Source organism: Varanus komodoensis, unplaced genomic scaffold, assembly GCF_004798865.1.
Source record: "Varanus komodoensis strain SLA01 unplaced genomic scaffold, ASM479886v1 scaffold4, whole genome shotgun sequence".
Lineage (NCBI taxonomy): Eukaryota > Metazoa > Chordata > Lepidosauria > Squamata > Varanidae > Varanus > Varanus komodoensis.
In genome coordinates, this window is record NW_025335941.1 from 39,000,431 (window position 1) to 39,021,764 (window position 21,334).

The 21,334-nt window shown below is 40.4% G+C and overlaps 1 protein-coding gene across 1 annotated transcript in view; it reads left to right on the top strand.

Annotated features, from left to right (window-relative positions):
• Positions 1-20,530: 20,530 nt before the first annotated feature.
• The window catches only part of GAP43 (growth associated protein 43), a gene marked incomplete at its 5' end in the record, with an annotated part of 41,719 nt that continues 40,915 nt past the window's right edge, over positions 20,531-21,334 (top strand). The window contains one exon of the mRNA XM_044442575.1: positions 20,531-21,146. Coding sequence (XP_044298510.1) covers positions 20,531-21,146 — 616 coding nt within the window. The remainder of the gene's footprint in view (positions 21,147-21,334) is intronic.

A 21,334-nucleotide genomic window follows, 5' to 3' on the forward strand; every position in this document is an offset into this window, starting at 1 on the left:
TATTTCTCAGGACCTTCCTTTCTCCTGCCTCCTACCCTGCTTCTCTTATGACTGCTTCTTTGAAAATACCTTTTAATTTCCACTTGGTCCTAAAATAAGGATTAGGGAATTCACAAAATTCACATTTGCTATTTTTCAAGGCTTGCTATGCTGAAACAGGCAGTCTTCCACCCTCAATTCCAGCATTTTTCTTTGCTGCCAGTGGTGCTTTTCTCAGAGCCTGATATAAGCACAGCATGAGGACAATATCAATCAAATGTTTTTAATTCTCACTATCTGATAGTTAAGAGAAGTGCCGTTTCTTTACAGGCAACTTGCAATTTGGATACTATGGCTTGTTGTAGCCATCAATTGACCTATCCTCAATGTACTTCTTTCTGATAAAAGCAATAATGTCCTGTGAAAATGAGTTCCATAGGTTAATTACACATTTTGTGACAAAGTTTATTTATCTGTATCTGCTGTGGATGGCCTTAGACCTTCTTTATTTTGAGATTATTTCCCTTATTTACTCTCCTCACACCCATCATGTTTTCTAAAACCTATTCTATGCCCTCTCTCAGTCTTCTATTTGTCTAAGCTGAGAAGCCTTGCTTCTTTGTTTCCCTCAATATTTTCCTTGCTTTTTTAAAAAAGCAACAAAACCTTTTTCCAAATGTGGGTACATTTTTTTTTCCAAATGGAGTGACCAGAACTGTACCTAGCTCCTTAAAAGAGGATTATGAGGCTGGTTGTTTTATTTTTCAGTTCCTGCCCTCATAATTTCCTAGACTACTTTTTCTACTGTTTCATCAAGACTAGACACATCAGGTCAATTAGTTGTAGAGAATGCTGATTGATTAGTCCCAGTAAATGCTCTTAAAAAAATTCTTAGAATATCTTGCTGTGACCTTATGTTGGAACTGGTGCTTCCTCATCATAAGATTTCCTGGATTTTTGTTTTGAGCAGCAACATGCTAGTGAGCCACTCAAATTGCATTCTTATGTGTCTTGGCAGTGTTATACCACATGCTGATCATCTTATAATTTGTATCCACATTCTCGAGTATGGATTACTTTGTTGGATAAGAACAAAGGGCCATCTAGTCCAGCATTCTTTTCCCAATAGTGGCCATCCAGATGGCCACAAGAAACTAAGCAATATGGCTGTAAGAGCTAAGAAGTGGGCATTCAAAAGATTGCACTTATTTTGTGGAATACCATCTTATCATTTACTCATTTTGGAGTTATATAACATGAAATCTGCATAGCCTTTGCTATTAAAAGGTTCTTGTTTTGTTTTAGTATGATATTGTGATGCTAACATTTATTACTAATAGCATATGGTTTTGTAGAAGCCAGTCTGATGGAGTAAGGTAAGGTAAGGTCATATTAAGTAGGTAAAGTCCAATCAAAATAGGTGAAATCAAGTCACCGCTGGCAAAGTCAAGATATAAGAGTTCTTATGAAGATAGAAATAGGAACTGGATAGATCCAAGAAGCCTTTGCTGGCTGGAGCTCTCTCCTACTAGGATAATTGTAAGAGAAAGTTGTCTCTAGGGATGCATGCAATTTCATTTGAACACATGAACATGCCCTGTTCAGAGTCCTGAAAATGTTTGAAAATTACTGGAAAAGTGCTCACATTTAATTTATGCAACTTTCCTAGGATGGTTTTGTGCCAAATACCTCATTTGTGCAAATTTCCCCCAATGGACTGAGAACCCTACTTTAGACTATAGAAGAAAACCATGCATATTAGAAGAGTTGTATAAACTGGTGCAAACTGGTGCAAATTCAATGTGTTGTCTCATTTGTGCAAGACAAGCAAACAGGAACCTGACATATGACCATTTTCAGAAGATCATAGCCAGCTTGATCTTTGCTTGTTTGCCCATTCCTAGTTTTCTCAGCGAGAAGCCAAATCAGAGGCTGACAAGGCCTGTAGTATAATGTGTTTTGCCAAAACATGTGAGTGCCTTCAAGGTGCTCCTGTTAGCTCTTAGAAATGGCTGATAGACATTTAAATACATCTTCCAGCATGCAAACAGAAGGGCCATGGATGTGATGGATGGTATCACTGGGTCTGCATGGGCAGGTTCAGATGATACAACAAGCTATGGTGGTTTATTGCACAAGCTGGTCTGGTGTATCATCCACAACCTGTTGTTCACTATGTTATTTCACCATGGTATGTTTAGTTTTTAGAAACAATGATAAAGAAACAGCAGTTGGTTCTATGGTTTCTATGCTATGGTTTCTCCAGTCTTCCAAACCTGGCATTGCAGCTTCCATTGTCCTGGTATGCAGCTACCATAGAGTATGCTGGAAAGAGTGGTTGCTGCAAGAATTGCTCCAGCCATCCAGTGTGGGATTGCATTTCAGGCACTGTTGGATGATGAGGTATGTGTCAACAGTGGGATGACTAAGTGAGGAGGGTGGAAACCATGCTAGTGTAGAAACTACTTGTTCGTCAGGAACATCCTGGCAAGAAACCACACACTGTGGATACTTGTCATGAACACGGCCATTGTGCTATTATGTTGATCAGAGGGGGTGACTGAAGTGTAGGTCTGTTACAAGATGTCGTATCTTGCCATGTACTAGATGAGATGTCCTTGTCACAAGTAAGTAGTGGTTTCTGTTAAGATGGTTGTCTGAATGCCAGCAGTAGTCTACCTCTTATGGTTTCTTGGAGATTTGGATTATTCTGGAGAATAGGCTGTAGTTCGCTTATCATCTTTTGTAATTGTGTGCTGTTCTTAGAGTTCTTTCTATGTGGATTGGATAGCCTTCAAATAGATCTCAAATAAAGGAATGTCCTGTGTAAAGGGGGACATATGGCCATCCTATCTTGATGTGGTACTGCCTTAGTAGGATTATACCATAGATAGATAGATAGATAGATAGATAGATAGATTCACATGCACGTATACATATACTTTTCAATATGTATATATTTCTAAATATTGACATATATGTGTATCATCCTAAGAATGTTAGAACTGTCTTACTGAATTAGGATGAAGGGTTAATTGATCCAGGAATTTGTGCCCATCACTGGCCAGCCATGTGCCCCTGGGATATACATAAAAGGGCTTGGTAAATATAATCTATTTCATCATTACTATTCTAGATTTTCCATTTTGAAATGGAACTGTACATGGCATTATAGATCCACATATCAGAGAATATCCCCCCCCCCCACCACTTCCCCAACAAAACTGTTTTGGGTTGTCTGTGCAACCTGGCAACACAAATGAAATCAGAAGCCATTACATTTTGCTATTCATTACATCAGTTGATAATCTAGGGATAATAATATATGCTATATGGTTCATAAAAGAAAATTAGCTTCCTTTTCGTAGAAGCAATAACTAGTAGCGAACATTGTTTACTGATGTCTTTTATTCATTAATATTTATTTGCTTATATTTATAGCTCAGCACTAACTAATTCAGCAGTCAGACAAAATTATCTCTATACAATACATATCCATCCACCTATATTCCTAGCCATCTAGATTGCTCTCAAGCTGCCCACTGTTCTTCATGAACAGAAAGTTCCTGAGGCCTTTGGTATCCTGGGTAAAGATTATACGAAAGATGGCTGATTGGGCCTTTCCTCCACCAAAGTGTGACTCAGCCAACTGGGTCTAAGAAAGTGCTCCAGCTAGTGGCTGACACATAATTATACTGAAACTTTGGGCAGATGTGTGGCATACATTTACTTTTTTTGGCCCCAGCACCTGAGTTAAAAAAGGAAGCAATTCCTCTCACTGGTTATTTGCTGCTGCTCTGGTTTCAGGTTTGTGGAACCAGTACAGTCTGAATTTGGACCTAGGTGCAAAATTCTCCAACTGCAGCTATAACCGTAATGATAGTAGTAGCAGTCTAGTGCATCCCTGAGTTGATGCCAGTGTGATACCTAGGTGGTTGCTATTGGGGATGCATGAGAAATGGAGTTTGAAATTTACAACACTGAGCCAGTATGCAAGCTGTGAGTTGCATTCTGAAATCCACATTTTTTGAATTTGGTGATATGACTCATCAGAAAAAATACACACAAAAATGTACACAAAATGTATGATTGAAAAAGTTCACACAAAACTTTACTTCATCAAGTTAAAGTATTTTGGGGAAACAGTTTTAGATACACACAAAAATAGGTATATTTCAGACAAAAATGATAACATTCCATGTTGACTTAGTGATATTACGGGAATCATCAATAACTAAACAAAATGGGATTGATTCTGGATATCCAACAATTTCTTTGAGACTGCAATTGTCAGATCCATCCACCTCAAATTGCAAGCTCCTTTGTAACACAGTGTTTGTAGTTAATTTTACTCCAGTTGGGGTATTCTGCTGTACATCACAAGTTGTGCATATCTGAGATAATACTAACAGTGTTATATTTATAAAAGCACAGTTTTTTTTAAAAAAACTCACTTGGACATTTTCAATAGCTTCTGCTTAGTTTTTGAGGAAATCAGGATTTATTTGATCAGGAAAACAGTTTTGGTACTCTTCTCTTCCCTCAAACACCTCTACTTATACTTGGTGGTCCTGTGACTGTCATTATGGCAGTGTAGTCTGGTCAGTCACAGATAAGATTGGGGTTTCTGTATATTCAGTAGACTCCCTGGGTATACTGAACACTACTAGTTTAGTAAACGTTACTTTGTAAACTGACTAGAAAAAAGAAAAAATGTGAGGACAGAGCATATATCCAGTGAAGACAGAACTTGTGTATGTGCGTCATCTGACATGTGTTGTCTTATCCTAATACTTTCCTCAACTTGGTTTTGTGAATAATACATTTGCAAGCGTTTTGAGAACATGAAAGGTGGATTCAATAGAATGAAAGAGGAAGTGCTTCATCCTGCCCTAATTAATCTTCCCACAAGGACTATCATTGGTGAAGGGGGCAGAGCATATCCTTTAAAGTATTCTGGAATGGAGGGTGAAAATAGATCTGATGGGTCTGTGCTATAACTGAATCTTCCTTGAACCTATTTTCCATAGCCCCCAAACTCTCCCATACAACATAGATGGGGAGACGTTACATTCCTGACTTCGTGCATGGTCCAACTCTGGTTAGGGATATGTTCAGTTCAAGGGAAGAACCAGCTGTGAATCTCCCTGGTCTTTGTATTCCATGGAGCCAACTCTGGGATTAAGAGCTCTCTGTGTAAGCCAAAAATGTGCCAGCTGGGGCAGAGGAGCTAAAGATGAAGATGCTCTCCTTAGAGGTGCTCCATGCTGCTGCACGTAAGGGAACCTTTCTGCTCAAGTCAGGCACTTCTAACAGCTAGAACTTCAAGCTTTGGGATGCCTGCTACACCCCCCACACTACTTGAACTGGTCATTTCCTGGTTTTCCTTTGCACTGATCCTACTTATATCCAGACTGTGAACCTTGTGAGAAGGAGAAATAATCTTTTCTTTATGAATAAAAGCCCTAACAATTCCAAAACATTAAATAAAAAGTTTAGACTGGAATGACATTTTTACAGATGCATAAACCTTGCAATTTACAAAAGTGAGTACAAATCAAAACACATTTCATGTATAAACATACTCAAAATTTGTAAGAGTGATGGCAAAAGGAATAAGGGTACACAGTTGGCATCTTGCCCTTCTGTAGTGTGTTAATCTGTGATTGAAGTCCATGCATTTTTGAGCTTGCAGTGTGATTTGTTGGTCAAAAAAGATTGCATTTGATAGCATGCATATATTTGAAAAACACAATGAAATAATGCATACTTCTGAAACATGCATACTTCTGAAAATTGCATGCAAATATATTTCAATCAATGGGAGAAGAATACATGAATTTCAAAGATGCATACAAGTGTACATTTGGAAAATATGCATGAAAAACACATTTTTAATGTGGAACACCTGAAAACTCATAATCTAGTAAAGACTGGAATAAGAAAGTACTTTGAGATGGAATTAAAGAACTTGAATTTTGCAGATTCACACATGCCAAAGTTTCATATGCATTTATGCATTCATGAACATAAACACAGAGTTTATATTATGTTGAGTGGTGAACCTGAAGAATAGCTGAAATGCAAAGACCAAACAATATTTCCATTAGGTTTTCCATGGTGCTGAAATCTGTAGTTTAACTGTCTGTGCAGGAGTACTTCTTTTTCACAATCATGACACTCCTAACAGTCACTGAATGATCATGAATGCTAGTATTATGAAAGAAGGAGAAAAACCTTCATGCAGTGGGATGATTTTCTGGTGGAATGCTTGTGGCCAGGAAGGAAAGTGTTAAACCTCCCATTTGCTGAAGTCCCAGATCAGATTACTTTCATAATACAGGAAGAGAGCTGTATGCTAAATATCTAACATGACATTAGCTTGACCCTCAGATGCCAAGAAAGTCATCATACTATAAAAAGATAGTTGAGGGAGGTCTGGGTCTCCTCTCACAAAGGCAACTCTTGAATGGAGGGAATTATGTCCTCTCACCTCAGTTACTTTCTAAATGATGTTCCTGTTTCCTTTTGGTGGTTGTTCACCCAGATGCAAAAGAGGTATTGATCCAGTTGGCTTTAGGGAATTTCCTGTTATTACTACCAATACAATTTAACATTTCTGTTCCTAACAGTGTGGCAATTTCATTTTGCTCTGGCCTTATGTTCACCACTTCCTGTTCCATTTTTGTAGTCTACTCTGCTGCACACATGTTTATTCTGAACAAGTTAACAGCATGCCTAATTATCCTTGTTGTCAGCATCCTGTGTTTCATTAGCTCCTTCTGCTGGGTGATTGTTCATTCATTTCTGTAGAGCAAACATGGTCTCTATAATCAGAATGGTCTCTGAAGGCAGATCGACAGAAACATTAATCCTAGTGAGAAATATGGTGACACAATGCTATATTACACAGAGAACCTGGAGCATTTCTCAGCATCTCACAAGGACAGGACATGAGAAAGCCCCTTTTTGCAATTGAAGATCAGGGCCAACCGTACCTTTAGGCAAAGTAAAGTGCCCACATCAGGTGCTGTTAGACAAGTGACTAGCATGTCTACTTAGCGTTATCAAAAAAGAGCTAATGAATCACTACAAGAAGAGGACAAGATTGTACAATATTTTCATATGCACATGTGCAAAGGTAGATGTAATAACTAACATTTAATTTACAGAAACACAATACATCTCAAAGTAGTGGAGAATACTGTGGCCAAGGAACCTGGGTGCCTGCTCAGTCTGCTGTACAGGGACCAAGCATTGATGAGCAAGTACAAGGTTCTTCCTCCTTCTGGTTCTTTGACTTTAAAAAAGACATGGACTGGACAGCCCATCCAATAGAGGACTGCTCTTTGACAGCTCTCCAAGATAGAGGACTGCCCTGTAAAGTAGAATACCTAGGAGAAAAATCCTTGTGCCACTAGGCTTGTCCTGCATCCTCTAAGCTAACCTGCTCCCCTCAACTGCAGTTGAAGATGATGGTGCACTGCCAAGGTTGAAATAAAACCCAGCTGCCAGTCTGTCTGTATGTGGAATTGGGAAGTGGGGCGCTGCCTGCACTTAACTTCCGGCAGCAAAATATCTTCAGGAATATAGCGTGGGCAGACCCCTCTTTTGCGAGGCTATATGGGTACACAATGCTGTGCACCATGCCTTGCACTGCCGGAAGGCATGGCTTCACTAAGATGGAATGGATGCAAGATGTCCAGTTTTGAGGGTGGTAAAAGTTTGCTTAAAGGATTCTCCCTATTTTAACTTGAAGCTATTTCAACATATTCTATGCAGGTCATTCATTTGACAGGACTTGTACTTTCAGTCCTTCCTTTCTAATAATCCGTACCAAGATTTCAACTGTGCTGTGCATTGTGTTCTTTCACTGGATTTTTATTGTTAACACTTTCTTGAATGGTCACTGTTTTTATTATGGAAATAGAAACATTAGAAAAACTCAGGAAACTTGCACCTGTGTGTGATGGTGGTAAGGGAAATTTCAACTCCTATTATTTTTCTTGCCAGAGAAAAATCACAAATAGCGGTTTTGAGAGGCACTGCAAGTGAAGCTTCTATGGATACCAGTGTTAATGGTATTTGATGGTCAACAGTTTCAGAAAGGCAAAGTGTGTCTTTCTCTGGTAGGGAAAGAAAAATGTGCATGTTAATTGTATCTATACAATTAAAATCACATTTAGTTTGGCTTTTATTTTCATTGAGTTTCATTTACCATTCTTTTGTCTATTTGGAAGATATTTTTTTAGAATTTATTGCAGTTGAATTCATTTGGGTAGTCATGAATCTGAACCATTTGGTGACATCTGCAAATTTTACTACCTGACTGCTCACTTTTGACTCCAGCTAATGTATTAATAAATTAAATAGCACTCAAGACAGTCTTAATACAGAACTTTGTGGTTTCTGTAAAAATGCTAGTTTATTCACACCCTCTAGTTCTTATTTTTTAGCTAATCACCAATATATGAGAGGGTCTGCAGAAGGTATGACATGAAAGAATAGTAATGCTTAATGATTTTTCAGACACTTTCTCTCTGAAATTTCATCTTGGCTTCATTTATGCCCGCGGAGGTTGACACTCATGGTTGTGTGGTAAATGTAGGCTGGGAATATTAGCAGGAGGAAAAACACAAAATGAGAACACAAAATGTGCAAATACAAAATGCGCAAAACAGCTGGGGAGAAAGTCAGAGGAAAAAAATAGCTCTCAGGGGAAAGGTTAACTATGTCTTTATACCTCAAATCTCCTCTGGTTAGACGGAGAGAAGTTGTCTTGCCCAAGGTCACTTACGGAGCATTTGTAGGCATGTTTGAACAGAAAAAACTCTCACAGCTCCAAGGATGCCCCATCTTGTCTAAACATGCATAGGATTTAGTACATTACAGAACTAAGCAGGGATCCACAATAATTTCCCATGTACATAGCCGGTTCTCTACCCTCTGCACCATGTTGGCATAGAAAATATTTTATGATTTCGTCTAATAAAGAAGTTGAGTAATTGTCCATTTTGGGTTAGTTTGGCTATAGGAAGAAACTTCATAGATTGGCCATCCTCAGCCTGCATGTTTCTGGAAATAGCGCTTTCTCAGTTATATGTGTACGTGTTAGTAAATGACCAAACATGGCCAAACAGTCTAATTTTGTTGATAACATCAGCATAGGGCTGTACAAAGGTTTCCTGTTCTGTTGCAGATTTGAGATGCTGATGAAACAGGTTTCCCATGCATCTCCATTCACAATGGCTACATCCAAGCAGGCTGTTAGGTGCCACAACTTTTTAGCTGGTGGTAATGGTAAACTACAACCAGATGTGAAGACCTCCCAAAGGCATATTCATAACTCCGCAATTTCTGTTCATTACTGTAACCAAGCTAAGGTATGTGGAGCTGAAGCAGTGCATATCCCCTTCCCTTTTCATTTATTTATTTTCATTTATTTTCATTTATATTAATTTTATTTCTATACTGCCCAATAGCTGAAGTACTCTGGGCACTTTGCAAATATTACAGCTGCAGTTACAACCTTATTGGTAGCATCTGCAAGTATTTTATCTAAGAACATCAAGATAGAATACATGCAACTATCTGTGCATATATATGCAACATATATGTGCAACATTACTACGAGTATTTTTTTTATTTAAAACTCTTCTACCCCATCCACCACTAATATCTCAAGATGTCTTATTCTTTTCTCCTTTTCTCTTTTCTCCCCGCCTCCCCTGCTTTTCTTTTTTCAAACTAACATGGCCACTTCTTTTGGATTCACGCTCATGACCGTCTTTTCAGATACAGTTGAGAGCTACCACAGATCTCAGGTTTGATCACTCATATCTCTAGTTGGGGCTTGAAAACGTCTTCCTTAGAACCTGGAAAACCTCCTCCAGCCAGTGTCCATGATTCTTGGCTAGATTGACCAAGGGTCTGACTCAAGCCCTTTTGCCTTTTCCCTCCTCTGTTGTTTCCTGTGTCAGATATTGATACTGAAGCTCCTTGGGACAAAGACCTTTTCTCTTAACAGTGTGTCTCACACACAGGTAGTGCTAAATGAATACATTGTCATGACTGTTAGGATACCCAGTTTGTGAATACGACTTGTCATCACTTGCCAAAGCAGATGATAGTGCAATTTTTTAAAAAAAATTAAATACATGTAATTTATCTTTAAGCATTTGCATTTGTTGAACGTTTCTTACTGGCACCTTGAGCTACTATCATCAAGACTAGTTTCATATTTCATAACCTGCAGCCAGAACCAGGTAGCCTTGCCATTGGCTTGGAGGACCTGAAAGCTTTTAACTACAGGAAGAACTCTGGCTAGTCACATGAGAGATATACCAGCTCAATTTTGTGTGGTTAAATTGGACCTGCTTTATTATTTATATATAATTACATATATTAGAGCACTCATTTGCCTCAGTGTTATAGGGATGGGAGATGAATGTGTTGCATTTACTTAACATATTTGAACCAATATGTGACCTTAAACCCAGTTCTCCTTTGAAATTTGCATTTTTCTGAATTTTATCCAGTTTAAAAAAGTATACAAAACATATGCATTTAGGAGAAACGTTCACAAAGGTGGCAATGAATTTTCATACAAACTTTAAAAAATTCTCAACCTCTGGGACAAACTGAACTAAATATAGGACAATGAGAGACTCCAAGAAAGTGAAACTGGCAAATTCATCCATCCCTAAACTTATGATTTCAAAGGCCTCTTCCATTCTTACAACATTGTAAGTTTAAAAAATAAAATCAACCAATGTTTTGGGGAATGTGACAATATAAGGTAGCACACTATACAAGAATCTTTACCTTTCCTAGTCCAACATGCCTGACCAGAATCAAGTTGGTGTTCTCTGTGCAAGGGTGACACATGTTAATTCTTGCAGGATTTAGTCAGGACCAAGAGATGGAGAATGTCTGGAATGATTGAATGGAATGATTAGAGTGGAGAGAAGGTCAGTCCTGGAAAGATCTGTTCTGGAGACAAAGATGAAGAAGAAATCAAGGATAAGTTGTGGTCTGCAGCCATGTACCCATTTCAATATATTTGAAGCTAGCAAATCATTATCAAGAAGAATGCGAGTTTTTTGGTGGGCTTTGGGGACAAGTGTTTTCTCATGCTCATTTAACCAGATATGCAGTTATATTTGAGAGCCAAACCAAATGTATTTGACTCCAATGCTGAGGGTCTTAAAATCCTGTCCACACATAACCTGTCAGGTAGCTACTTGAATGTACAAGGAATGAAAAATGTCAGAATATATCCTTACAACCAAGGCTGAAAACTGGGCAAGCGGAAGAGAGCCCCTTTATGATTCCAACACCTCAATATCCTAAGCTATGTTTTCTCTTTCTCTGACTAGTCAACCAATTTGCAAATACATTTAGGCCATGTGCAGTGTACGTACAGATTTTTTCAGGATTCAGCTCTTCCTGTCTTTTCTTTTTGTTGTATGCCGACTAGCCAGTGCTATGGTTTAAAAGAACCTTGGGGCAAGGAACAATGCCCAGGCTTGCTCCATGTTCTCTTCAGGCTGCCTTTTCCCTGGCACTGCACATTTGATATAGCCTCTGGCAGATTGATGGTAGGCTGGTCCTCCAGTTTACTGTCTGGACTAGAGAAAGGGAGCAAGCATTGTGCTGAAGCACCCATGCATTAGCACAGCAGGCTAAATCCTAGGAAGCATGCTGCTGCGAACCATACTGGAAGGATCCCTGACTGTTTAGTGGAACTCTGGTTCTGCAGTCCCCAGGCCATGGCAATCTGGGACTCAGTCATGCAAAGTTAGGGATCACTGAAGAGCACATGGGCTAGAAAAATGGACCTGTGCTCTAGGTGACAGCAGCAGTTGTTTTTTTGGCTTGGGCAGGTTCCTGTCCAATGTCATGCATCCCTGTATTACCTTTCCCCCCTTTCCACTTACTTGCTTTCCATTGCCCTTTTCCCAATTTTCCTTTCACTTTGCCTGCTTTCTGCTTCCTGACTTCCAATGTCTTCTGTGGCCCTTGTGCACCCTCCTCCATCCTTGCTTCGTTTCTCTTTCCTTTCATTCACTTTCTGTTTTCATTCAGCCCCTGATTCTAGCTTAGTACACAAAGCTTTGCAGGCAGGAGGGAAGAGAGGGTGTGGCTGGCTTGCCTGCGTCCATGCTGGAAGGGGGAAGCTTCTCACAGGCTGTGTCTGCTGCAGTCTCTGTCAGCTGTAATTGGTAAGGTGGCCTGGAATGTCTCCTCTCCAGTTTCCTCCAAAATGCCCTAAGCTTGCAGCTGCAAGCAGGGGAAAGTCTGGCCTTGCAGGGGGCAAACAAAGCATGGGATCTCTGTCCGGCAAGCAAAGAGCTGGCTGCACTTGCTTTGTCCATCTGCTAGCTGCTGTCCAGCCAATAGGAAATAATCTGTCTCCTCTTTCTCTAATTGCTTGGGGTGTTTGTTTGATGTTAATGAACCTGTAATTGCTCCTATTTCCAGTAACACAAATAAATAAAACCCAGAGAAAGCTGGAGCAGGGAAGATACTTTGCTGAGCTCAGCATTTCCTGTTTATTAGATGGAGTGAATATAAAGCCGCATCATCAGCAATGGTCTCTCTCAATCCACTATAGAAAGTGAAGTTCAAGGTGAAAGTGTCCAGATTCAGACTACAGCCCAAGCACCATTTCTCTCTGCTTGCCTGATGCTAACTTGTAACATGGCCCCCCTATCCCTCCTACTCCAAAGGCCCTGTTTGTTTTGGGAAAAAATGAGGCTGTTGAGTGTCCTTTAGCTTTTACTCTTATTTCCTTTGTTCAAGACCCTTATGTTCATGCTTGATTTGTATTCATAGCCAGACACAGAAGTGGGGCATGTCTGTCTGTCAATTGTACATGAATGCACTGACAAATGCTCTTCAGAGGATTGGGAGTCCTTTCCCCTCAGCAGTATTACTGTACTGTGAGTTCAGAGCTCCCGTGTAGCCAGACTGTGTCCTAAATTTGCCACCTGAGACTCAGCTTTCAACAAGGCTTGATACCTCCTGGAAATTCACATTCTGAATTCTCACATCATGCTACAGGCTGTGTTGCATACCCAGAGAAATCATGTAATTTTGGCACAATATCATATTGTGGGAACTCCAAAGGGATGCCTTATAGCTTTCCCCAGCTTGGTGCTGTCCAGATGCTATGGACTTCATCTTCTGCCAGACCCAGCCAACAAGGCCAACACTCAGGAATTCTGGGAGTCATAGCCCAAAATATCTGGAGAAGGTTGAGGAAGGGTGATGTATGCAATGAGGGACTGGTCAGTACTGCATAATCAATCATTATGAAGGCTTTATGAAGATATTCTATTTCCCAATTTTCTATTTATTATTTATTTTTAAATTTATATTCTGCATTATTAATCCTATATGGACTATCTAAGCAGATTATCTATCTATCGATCTATCTATCTATCACATTTGTATGCTGGCCCCATAACCAAAGGCTCTCTAGGTAGCTCAAAATGCAATATAAATATATATGTATAAAATACAGATAAAAATAAATAACAATAACAAACTACAAAACATAGTAAAATTAAAATACGATATAAATATTGTATAACAACAGACTTTCAGACTTTGAGGGCATATTTTCAAATAAATGAAAATTTCACCCTGGATATCAAGATGATGGAGGCCTTTCTCCCCAAATCTGGCTGTAAATGATTGAAGGTTAAAGTAGAGGCCCCACCTCTTATCACTGGGGTACAGAACCTCAGACCCAGGGAGCAAAATCTGCTCCACAGAGCTGCTCTGTGGCTTCCAATCTTGTGATGTCTCATAATGCCACACTGCCTACTTCTGCCCTGGAAGGTTCTCCCCAGCTTCCAACTGTGTGGTGGGTTTCTAGTTTTTGTGCAGACTTTTCTCAATCCTACAAAGTTGGAAAGCTTCTCCTAAAGCTTGCTTATTAGCCATAAGAATGTTAAGCTATAAGAAGCTGTTTAGGCTTTCTCTTTTTTTGGCCCTACTTCTTTTATCAGTGGTCCCACACACTACTGGAATGTGGCTCTTCAGTGTGTCTTCAAAACTGAATGTAGCCCTTGGATGAAAGAAGTTTGACACTGCTTTGCTAACAGAGGCAGATAGATGGTATATAATTTGGAAAATGTGATCAGTAAAATAGGTGGCTCTTTTTCATCTCTGAGTGTGACCTGACTGTTATAACAATATCGGCTTTGGCATATAGGTACCATGTTAGTGTGATGAAGAACAGGGACGACGGAAGCTGCTATCAGCTTTTGCCCTGGTGCCTTTACACTATTTAGCTAGGTTAAGTGAAACTGTTCCTAGTGTTAAATTGCTTCCACACCTCAGAAGGTGTGAAAATTCCCCATCCCCTCGGCCTCATGTGATCATTTTCTGCTACCTCAGCAGAGACAGGTGTCAGAATATTTTTCTCTTGCATTTCTCAGCCATTAGACTCCTGTGATTTCTTGGTTTTATGCATTGCCTTTTCCTTCTGTCAGTCAAAACTGATATGGTGGGATTTGTGGATCTGGTTCAAATCATCATTTTATCCTCACATTAGTGGGTAGGGGTGTGTATGAATGTATTCATTAATTTAATCAATCAATAAAATGACAAACACAGTTGATTGGGGTTTTTAGTTTGTTTTCTAGTCTTACACAAATGGTAATTCTAGAGTGTTTTCCAGGGGGGAGGCTATGTTCAATTGGCATCTTTTTCTCAGCAATTGTACTAAAAAGGAATCGGGGGATGGTGCCAGAAGTGGCTGGTGGCCCCAGTGTCAATGCCAGTCCAGACTTCACAGGCGCTATCCATGGTGCCGAACTGGGGGTTGAAAGGGGCATGGTCCAACTCCATGGGCATCCCCTTAAAAATTCAGTCTGAAACCTGGCGTGAATGTGCTGCCTCACTAGCATTGGAACCACCAGTCTCCACTGTCCAGAAGGAAGAAGACCCCAGCAGCAAAAAGTTGAAGCTGGGATACATGTAGGTGCTGGCATTTCCACAGTGTGGTGCCATCAGCAATGTAATTCAACAGAAACAGCAAGATTTGTGTAAGAGACTTCAGCCCTTCTCTCATTTTTGGTCATTTACTGCAGAGGAACCTACCAAATACCATGCCAGGGGATTTGGTTGTTCAGCCAGTATTATCAAGCCTGTCTGGCAACTGTCCCCAGGGTCTGAGGCAGAGGGACAAGGATGCAATTCTCACATAAGTAGGTGGTTGCCAACCCCTCCCCTCAGAGATGACAGGACATAGTGATTTCCCCTTGCTATGACATGATTTGCTTGGTTACTGTTTCTTAAAGTGAACAGGCCATTAATTCTGTAAGTCAACCCAGCACATGACATCAAATTGCTCAGTTGTTCAGTATTAAGCACCCAGTCATAAGTACCCAGGCCTAGTGCTGAGACAAAGAAACATACAGCCAAGTTATCCATCCATCCATCCAGATATAACTGAGGCGTTCTGGAGCCTGCTATAGTCTCTTTTATAGTTTTGTTTGTGTGTTTATTTGTCTTTGTACATATACTCTTTTGAATAAAGCAAAGAATAAACTAAAATATAATTTCATGTCTAAAGATTCTTAAAAATTAAAGGATTGGTGCCTGAATGTAGCTCTTTTTGATATAACTAGTGGCTGAAAGCCTATAGGATAGTTGAAATCTTTCACTTTTCTCCTTTGAGGTTGGTAAAAGAGTATTAATTATGTACATGTGTATTATTTTATCTGTCTGTTCTTCCAGATGGTGAAGAGTAAAGCCAATGTGGTGTAGTAGTTAAGAACACAGGATTCAGGAGACCTGGGATCTAGCCCCTGCTCAGCCATGGAGCTCATTGGGTGACTTTGGGCCAGTCACAGACTCTCAACCCAACTTACCTCACATGCTTGTTGCAGGGATATGATTGAGATGAGGAAGAAAATTATGTAAGCTGTCTTGAGTTCCTGGGAAGGAAAAATATGGGATATAAATAAGTACAATAAAAGGCTTAATCTCCTTCACTGTTCTTATGGAAGGAATGCTGCCATGCAGGTGGCACCTTGCATGGCACTGTGCTGAAAAGAAATTTGGAGAATGATGACCATGAAGCATTAGAATCAGCAGTGCTGATAGACAGACAAATGGTCCAACCCTGTATAAGGCAGATTTCAATTTGCCTCTTCCCCTAGTAAAATCTTTGCTGAAGCACATTGCTTTTCACATTGATCCTACATTAACCAACATCAGAGGGGATAGCATGCTTCAGTGCCATGCATATTCCAAATGCAGCCCAGGGAAGACTGGTAGTAGATGGAAAATTATTGCTGCATTTCAGTATATGCACTCAGGTGGTTATACATAGTAGACTGTGATGTGGAGGGGATAATCCCAAACAATTATTATTATTACCCTAACCCTAACCCTAACTCAACTTTATTTCTATACCATATAATGACCAATGTTTCCTGGGCATTTCACAATAGCAGATAAAATACAATAAAAGTCATTAAAAATATACTACAGGTTTTAAAAGCCAAATTTACAACTAAATTTAAAAAGCTAAAATAGCATGGATAAGTTAAGTTACAAGAACTGTTAAGTGGTTGACCTAATGCCTCAATATAATATAATACTGACTGTCATAGAGAGCTGGCTTAATCTGGTGCTGAAAAGATATCCAATTTGGCCTCAGGCAGACCTCAATGGAGAGCTTGTTTCACATAGGTGGAAGAGATTGTCACTGAAAAGGCTCTTCTCCTTGTTGGCACCAACCAAGCCTTCCTTGGAGGTGACAACTGCAGGCAGACACCAGATCTTGGTCATACTGTACAGGCAGTTGCATTGGGAGAGAAGCTCCATTCAGGATTGTAAGGCCAAGCTGTGCAGGGCTTTATAGCTTAAAAGCAGCACCTCAAATTGGGCTCAGAAGTATACAGGCAGCTGAAGCAAGTGGGCCATAGCTCCTGTTACATATTTAGACATCCTGGCCCCAGTGATTAATCTGGCTGCTGCATTTTTCAGAAGCCGCAACTTCTGTCTGAAACATCAAGGGCAGCCTCACATAAAGTGCATTGCAATAATCTAATTTAGAGATCACCAGAGCATAGATTACTGAAACCAGGCTATCCCTGCCCAGATGGAGGGTCCACCAGCTGCCCCCTGCTTGTGTTTCCCAGCAACTGGTATATGCAGGCATTCTGCCTTTGCTATGGGAGGCAGGACATGGCCATCAGGACTAGTAGCTATTGATAGACTTCTCCATATTCCTCTATGGCTTCTTCTATCCTTTTTCATACAACAGCAAATCTAATCATGAAGGAAAGACAGGCAAGTAGCAAGGTTTTTACAGGTTCTTTTGATTAGTAGTGCTAGGATCCACTTGCTTGGAAGCATCCTGAAAGAATTTTTGGCAATACATTGCCAAATGCAATACATCTTTCCAAATGCTTCCTGCAGGACCTCAGGCAGAATTAGCTTGCTATGTTTGTGCTCTCTCTGCATGTGCAAGAGCCCCATGTGTGGGCTCCTTGATAATTTCGCAAGTGCCCATTTGCAGCATGTATACCAGTTAATTACCTTTGGGCCTAGCATACGATTGGAGGACAAATGTTGAGAATGAAGGGGCATAGGAAGCTGCATTATAGGAGATTATTCATCCATGTAGAACCAATGTTGTCTACTGAAAATGGCAGCAATTCTCTTCAGATCTCAGGCAGAAAGAAAGTTTTCTCATCAGCTGTTAATTCAAATACGTGCAGCCATGCCATGGCTTACTCCTGCTTCCTCACCATTTGCAAATTATCAGATTATACTATTATTTATTTATTTATATTGCAATTTATATCCTGCCTTTTTCCTACAAAGGGCTCAAGGCAGCTTACATCATCTCTCCTCCTCCATCTTATCCCCACAACAACAACCCTGTGAGGTAGGTTGAGTTGAGAGTCTGTGACTGGCCCAAAGTCACCCAGTTGGCTCCATGGCTGAGCGGGGACTCGAACCCAGATCGCCTGAGTCCCCGTCCCATGCTCTTAACCACTACACCGCACTGGCTCTCAATATTAATAAGAAGATACCCTCTCATCAAGTATGGCCTACTCCAAGACTGGTAAATTTCCAAGAGAAGAGCAATAAGTACATCAAACCCAAAAGGGATCTACCTTGTGACATGTGTTTGTGTGTAGAAGTTAGAACAGAGATTTATATATCATTGAAGACCCGTTAAGGAAATGCATAAATCAATTTATTACTTCAAGATGGCTTATGCTATGCTCTGGGTAGGTGGCATTAGTATGCCTGGTCATCCTAATCCAGATTATGAATGAATGAATGAATGAACAAACAGAAATAAAAGGTGTTCACCTGGTTTCCTGAAAAGAAAATAAGGATAGTGCCAAGTGTACTTCTTTTGAATTCCAGAGATGGGGCACCACTACAGAAGAGGCCCTACCTCCTGACCTCATGCAACTCTTATCAAAATATGATAGGACCCAAAGCAGGCATTATAGGCAATTTCATCATTCCAAATAAGTTTGTGTGTAAACAGCAAGTCCTTCAAATAGCTTGCCTCAAGACACTGAGGGCTCTGTAGGACAGATCCGGCATTTTGAAATGGTCCAAAAAATGGACTGGGAATCAAATTTAGCTATCGACAAGTTGTGGCAAGAAGTGTTCTGCACCTTGGTACCAGTTAATACTCATACATTTTATGCTGCTTGATAAATTAATTTTTGAATAACTCTCATGAGGAAGTGGAAATCTTAATTTCTGTAATTTTCCAAATGGACTATGTCTCCAAGATGATAATTATAAGATGTATCTTAGTGGGAGAATAAGACACAAACATTTGTTAAAAGTGTCATCAGTTTATTTTCCATATAAAAGCTCTCAGGCTATGGTATGATCTAGTCACTGACTAATTAGCCTATTGCGGGTCTCCCAGAAGATCATTTTGACAGTGTTCTGCACACATTTCTTTTGTTTTTCTGGTTTTGGGGGAGGGGGCTGGTGGGGGAGACTATTAAGATTGTGTTGGAAAAAATACAGAGCATGTGTTGTTCATAAAACTTGCACGAAATATCAACATTCACACAGTACAATTGGAAGCAGATTTATTTGGATTTAAATCCCCCTGAGTTCAGTGGGACGTGTGCAGTAGTGGGACAATGCACAGTGTGTGTGCTTGTGGCTTCAGCCTTAGCTAAAAACTCTGCAGAAAACCCTTCTGATCTAGGACCTTTAAAATAAAACGGTCTTATGAACAAACCCCAGAGTTAACAAATAAGAAGTCAACACTAATCGCAGTGTCTGCACCCACCACAGTTATACTGAAGGTAGAATCAGGGAATGGATTGCCTTATGAGCAGCCTGGTCCAATGTTTGTTTACTGGTGAGCAAATTACATTCAATTCCAAAGGCCTTAATCCCAGGCATTTGTGCTTGTTGTGAACAATAGACTAACATACATTTCCAGAATGGGCCGACGTTGATCTCATTATCTCTTGAGAACTCTTGATATGGGATACAGATTCAGTAGATATGCACCATGTTACTGCTGAGATGTCCCATCTTATTTAGTGAGATTTGCTTCCAAACAAATGAAGGGGAAAGGTCCCACCATAGCGATAGCCACTGGTCTATGTCAAACATAGAAGTAACCAGCACTACATGCCTACAACTCTTAAGAGGATTGAGAGACCACTTTGACTGGTCAAATAACTCTTTGGGATGACCGCAGATCGTGGCCTACATCTACTGGTATGGTAAACATAAAACAGCATTGTGGAATCGCAGGAGTCTTGTGTATGGTGACACACTGGTTTTGAGAGGAGTGACTAATTCATCTTTCCTAATAGGTATCCAATGGGAAGTGTAATGAATGTGAACAAATGTGATTGACTTAGCATATTACACATGGGATGGCATGTTAGACTTTGATATTTATGCTTTAGCAGTAGTATGCTTGCTTTGATTATTGTGCCAAGTAAAAGAAACAAGGGCCAGGAAAGCCTGGTATAACTTTTCTACACTCGTTCCCTGAAGGAAGCTCACATGGCACCAACACCATCCTCTTTTTAGTGCCCAGCAAAAGTGTGCTTATTTTCCGAGGCATTTGGATGTTAGATTGTGTTGTACACGGCCCAGAGAGCTTTGGGCTTGGGCAATATAGAAATGAAACAGCAGCAGCAGCAGCAGCAGCGACCCAGCTGTTGCAGCTCCTTTGTGTTGTTCATTCTAGGCTGTGCATTAGTGTATTAAGGATGATTACTTTTCATATTATCTTTCTTTGAAATTATGTGTTATGGTGCTTATTTTATTTGCATTATTGTGCTGATTATGATTTATATTGATCTTGTCTTTTTTTGGTTAGACTAATTATGGATTTCTATACTTGTGTGTATAAATCACTTCAATGTTCTTTTTGCAACAGGAAGCAACACATAAATTTAATAATGCCAACAGCAGCAACAGCTTACCCAAATACTTCAAGTAACACTCACTGGATAAATTTGCTTAAGAGATTTTTTAAAAAAATATTTCCCCCTTTATTCTTTTTTCCTGAAAGGTTGAAAAAAATGATGACATTGACCAAAAGATTGAACAAGATGGCATCAAACCGGAAGATAAAGCTCATAAGGCAGCCATCAAAATTCAAGCTAGCTTCCGTGGACACATAACAAGGAAAAAGCTCAAGGGGGAGAAGAAGGGTGATGCCCAAACTACTGATGTTGAAGCTGGCGAGAAGAAGGAGGAAGTCCTTGCGAATGGTCTGGCAGATGGCAAAGCTGCCATTACAGAAGCTGCTCCGGCTGAGAATGCCCTGCCTGTGGATGGCAGCAAAGGAGGAAGCAGCCCTGCAGATGAGAAGCAGGGAGAAGGCACGGCTGACACGGGCTCGGAGCAGCCTGCCCCAAAGGCCACCACTCCTGCTGCCCCATCGGAGGAAAAGCCCACTCCTGCTGCCACTGAAACAGAAAGTGCCACTAAAGCTTCCACTGATAACTCACCATCCTTGAAGGCCGATGAAGCCCAAGTCAAGGAGGAACCTAAACAAGCCGATGTGCCTGCCACTGTCACCACCGCCGTTACCCCCAGTGCTGCAGAGGATGCTACTGCCAAGGCAACAGCGCAGCCCCTAACAGACTCGGCAGAGAATAGCCAAACCGAAGAGAAGACAGGTATGGTAATAAGAGCAGGGAGGAAGGTTGCTGGGGAGCAAAGGGAGGCAATGGGAAAGGAGGATGAGCACAGCTGATAAGCTGCCAGTTTTTTTATGGGACAGGACAGGAGTAGGTTTAAGGTAGGCAGAGCACACAGTCATCTATCCAAAGCAGAAGTTAGGAAGGGATTGTGCCAGGAGTGACCA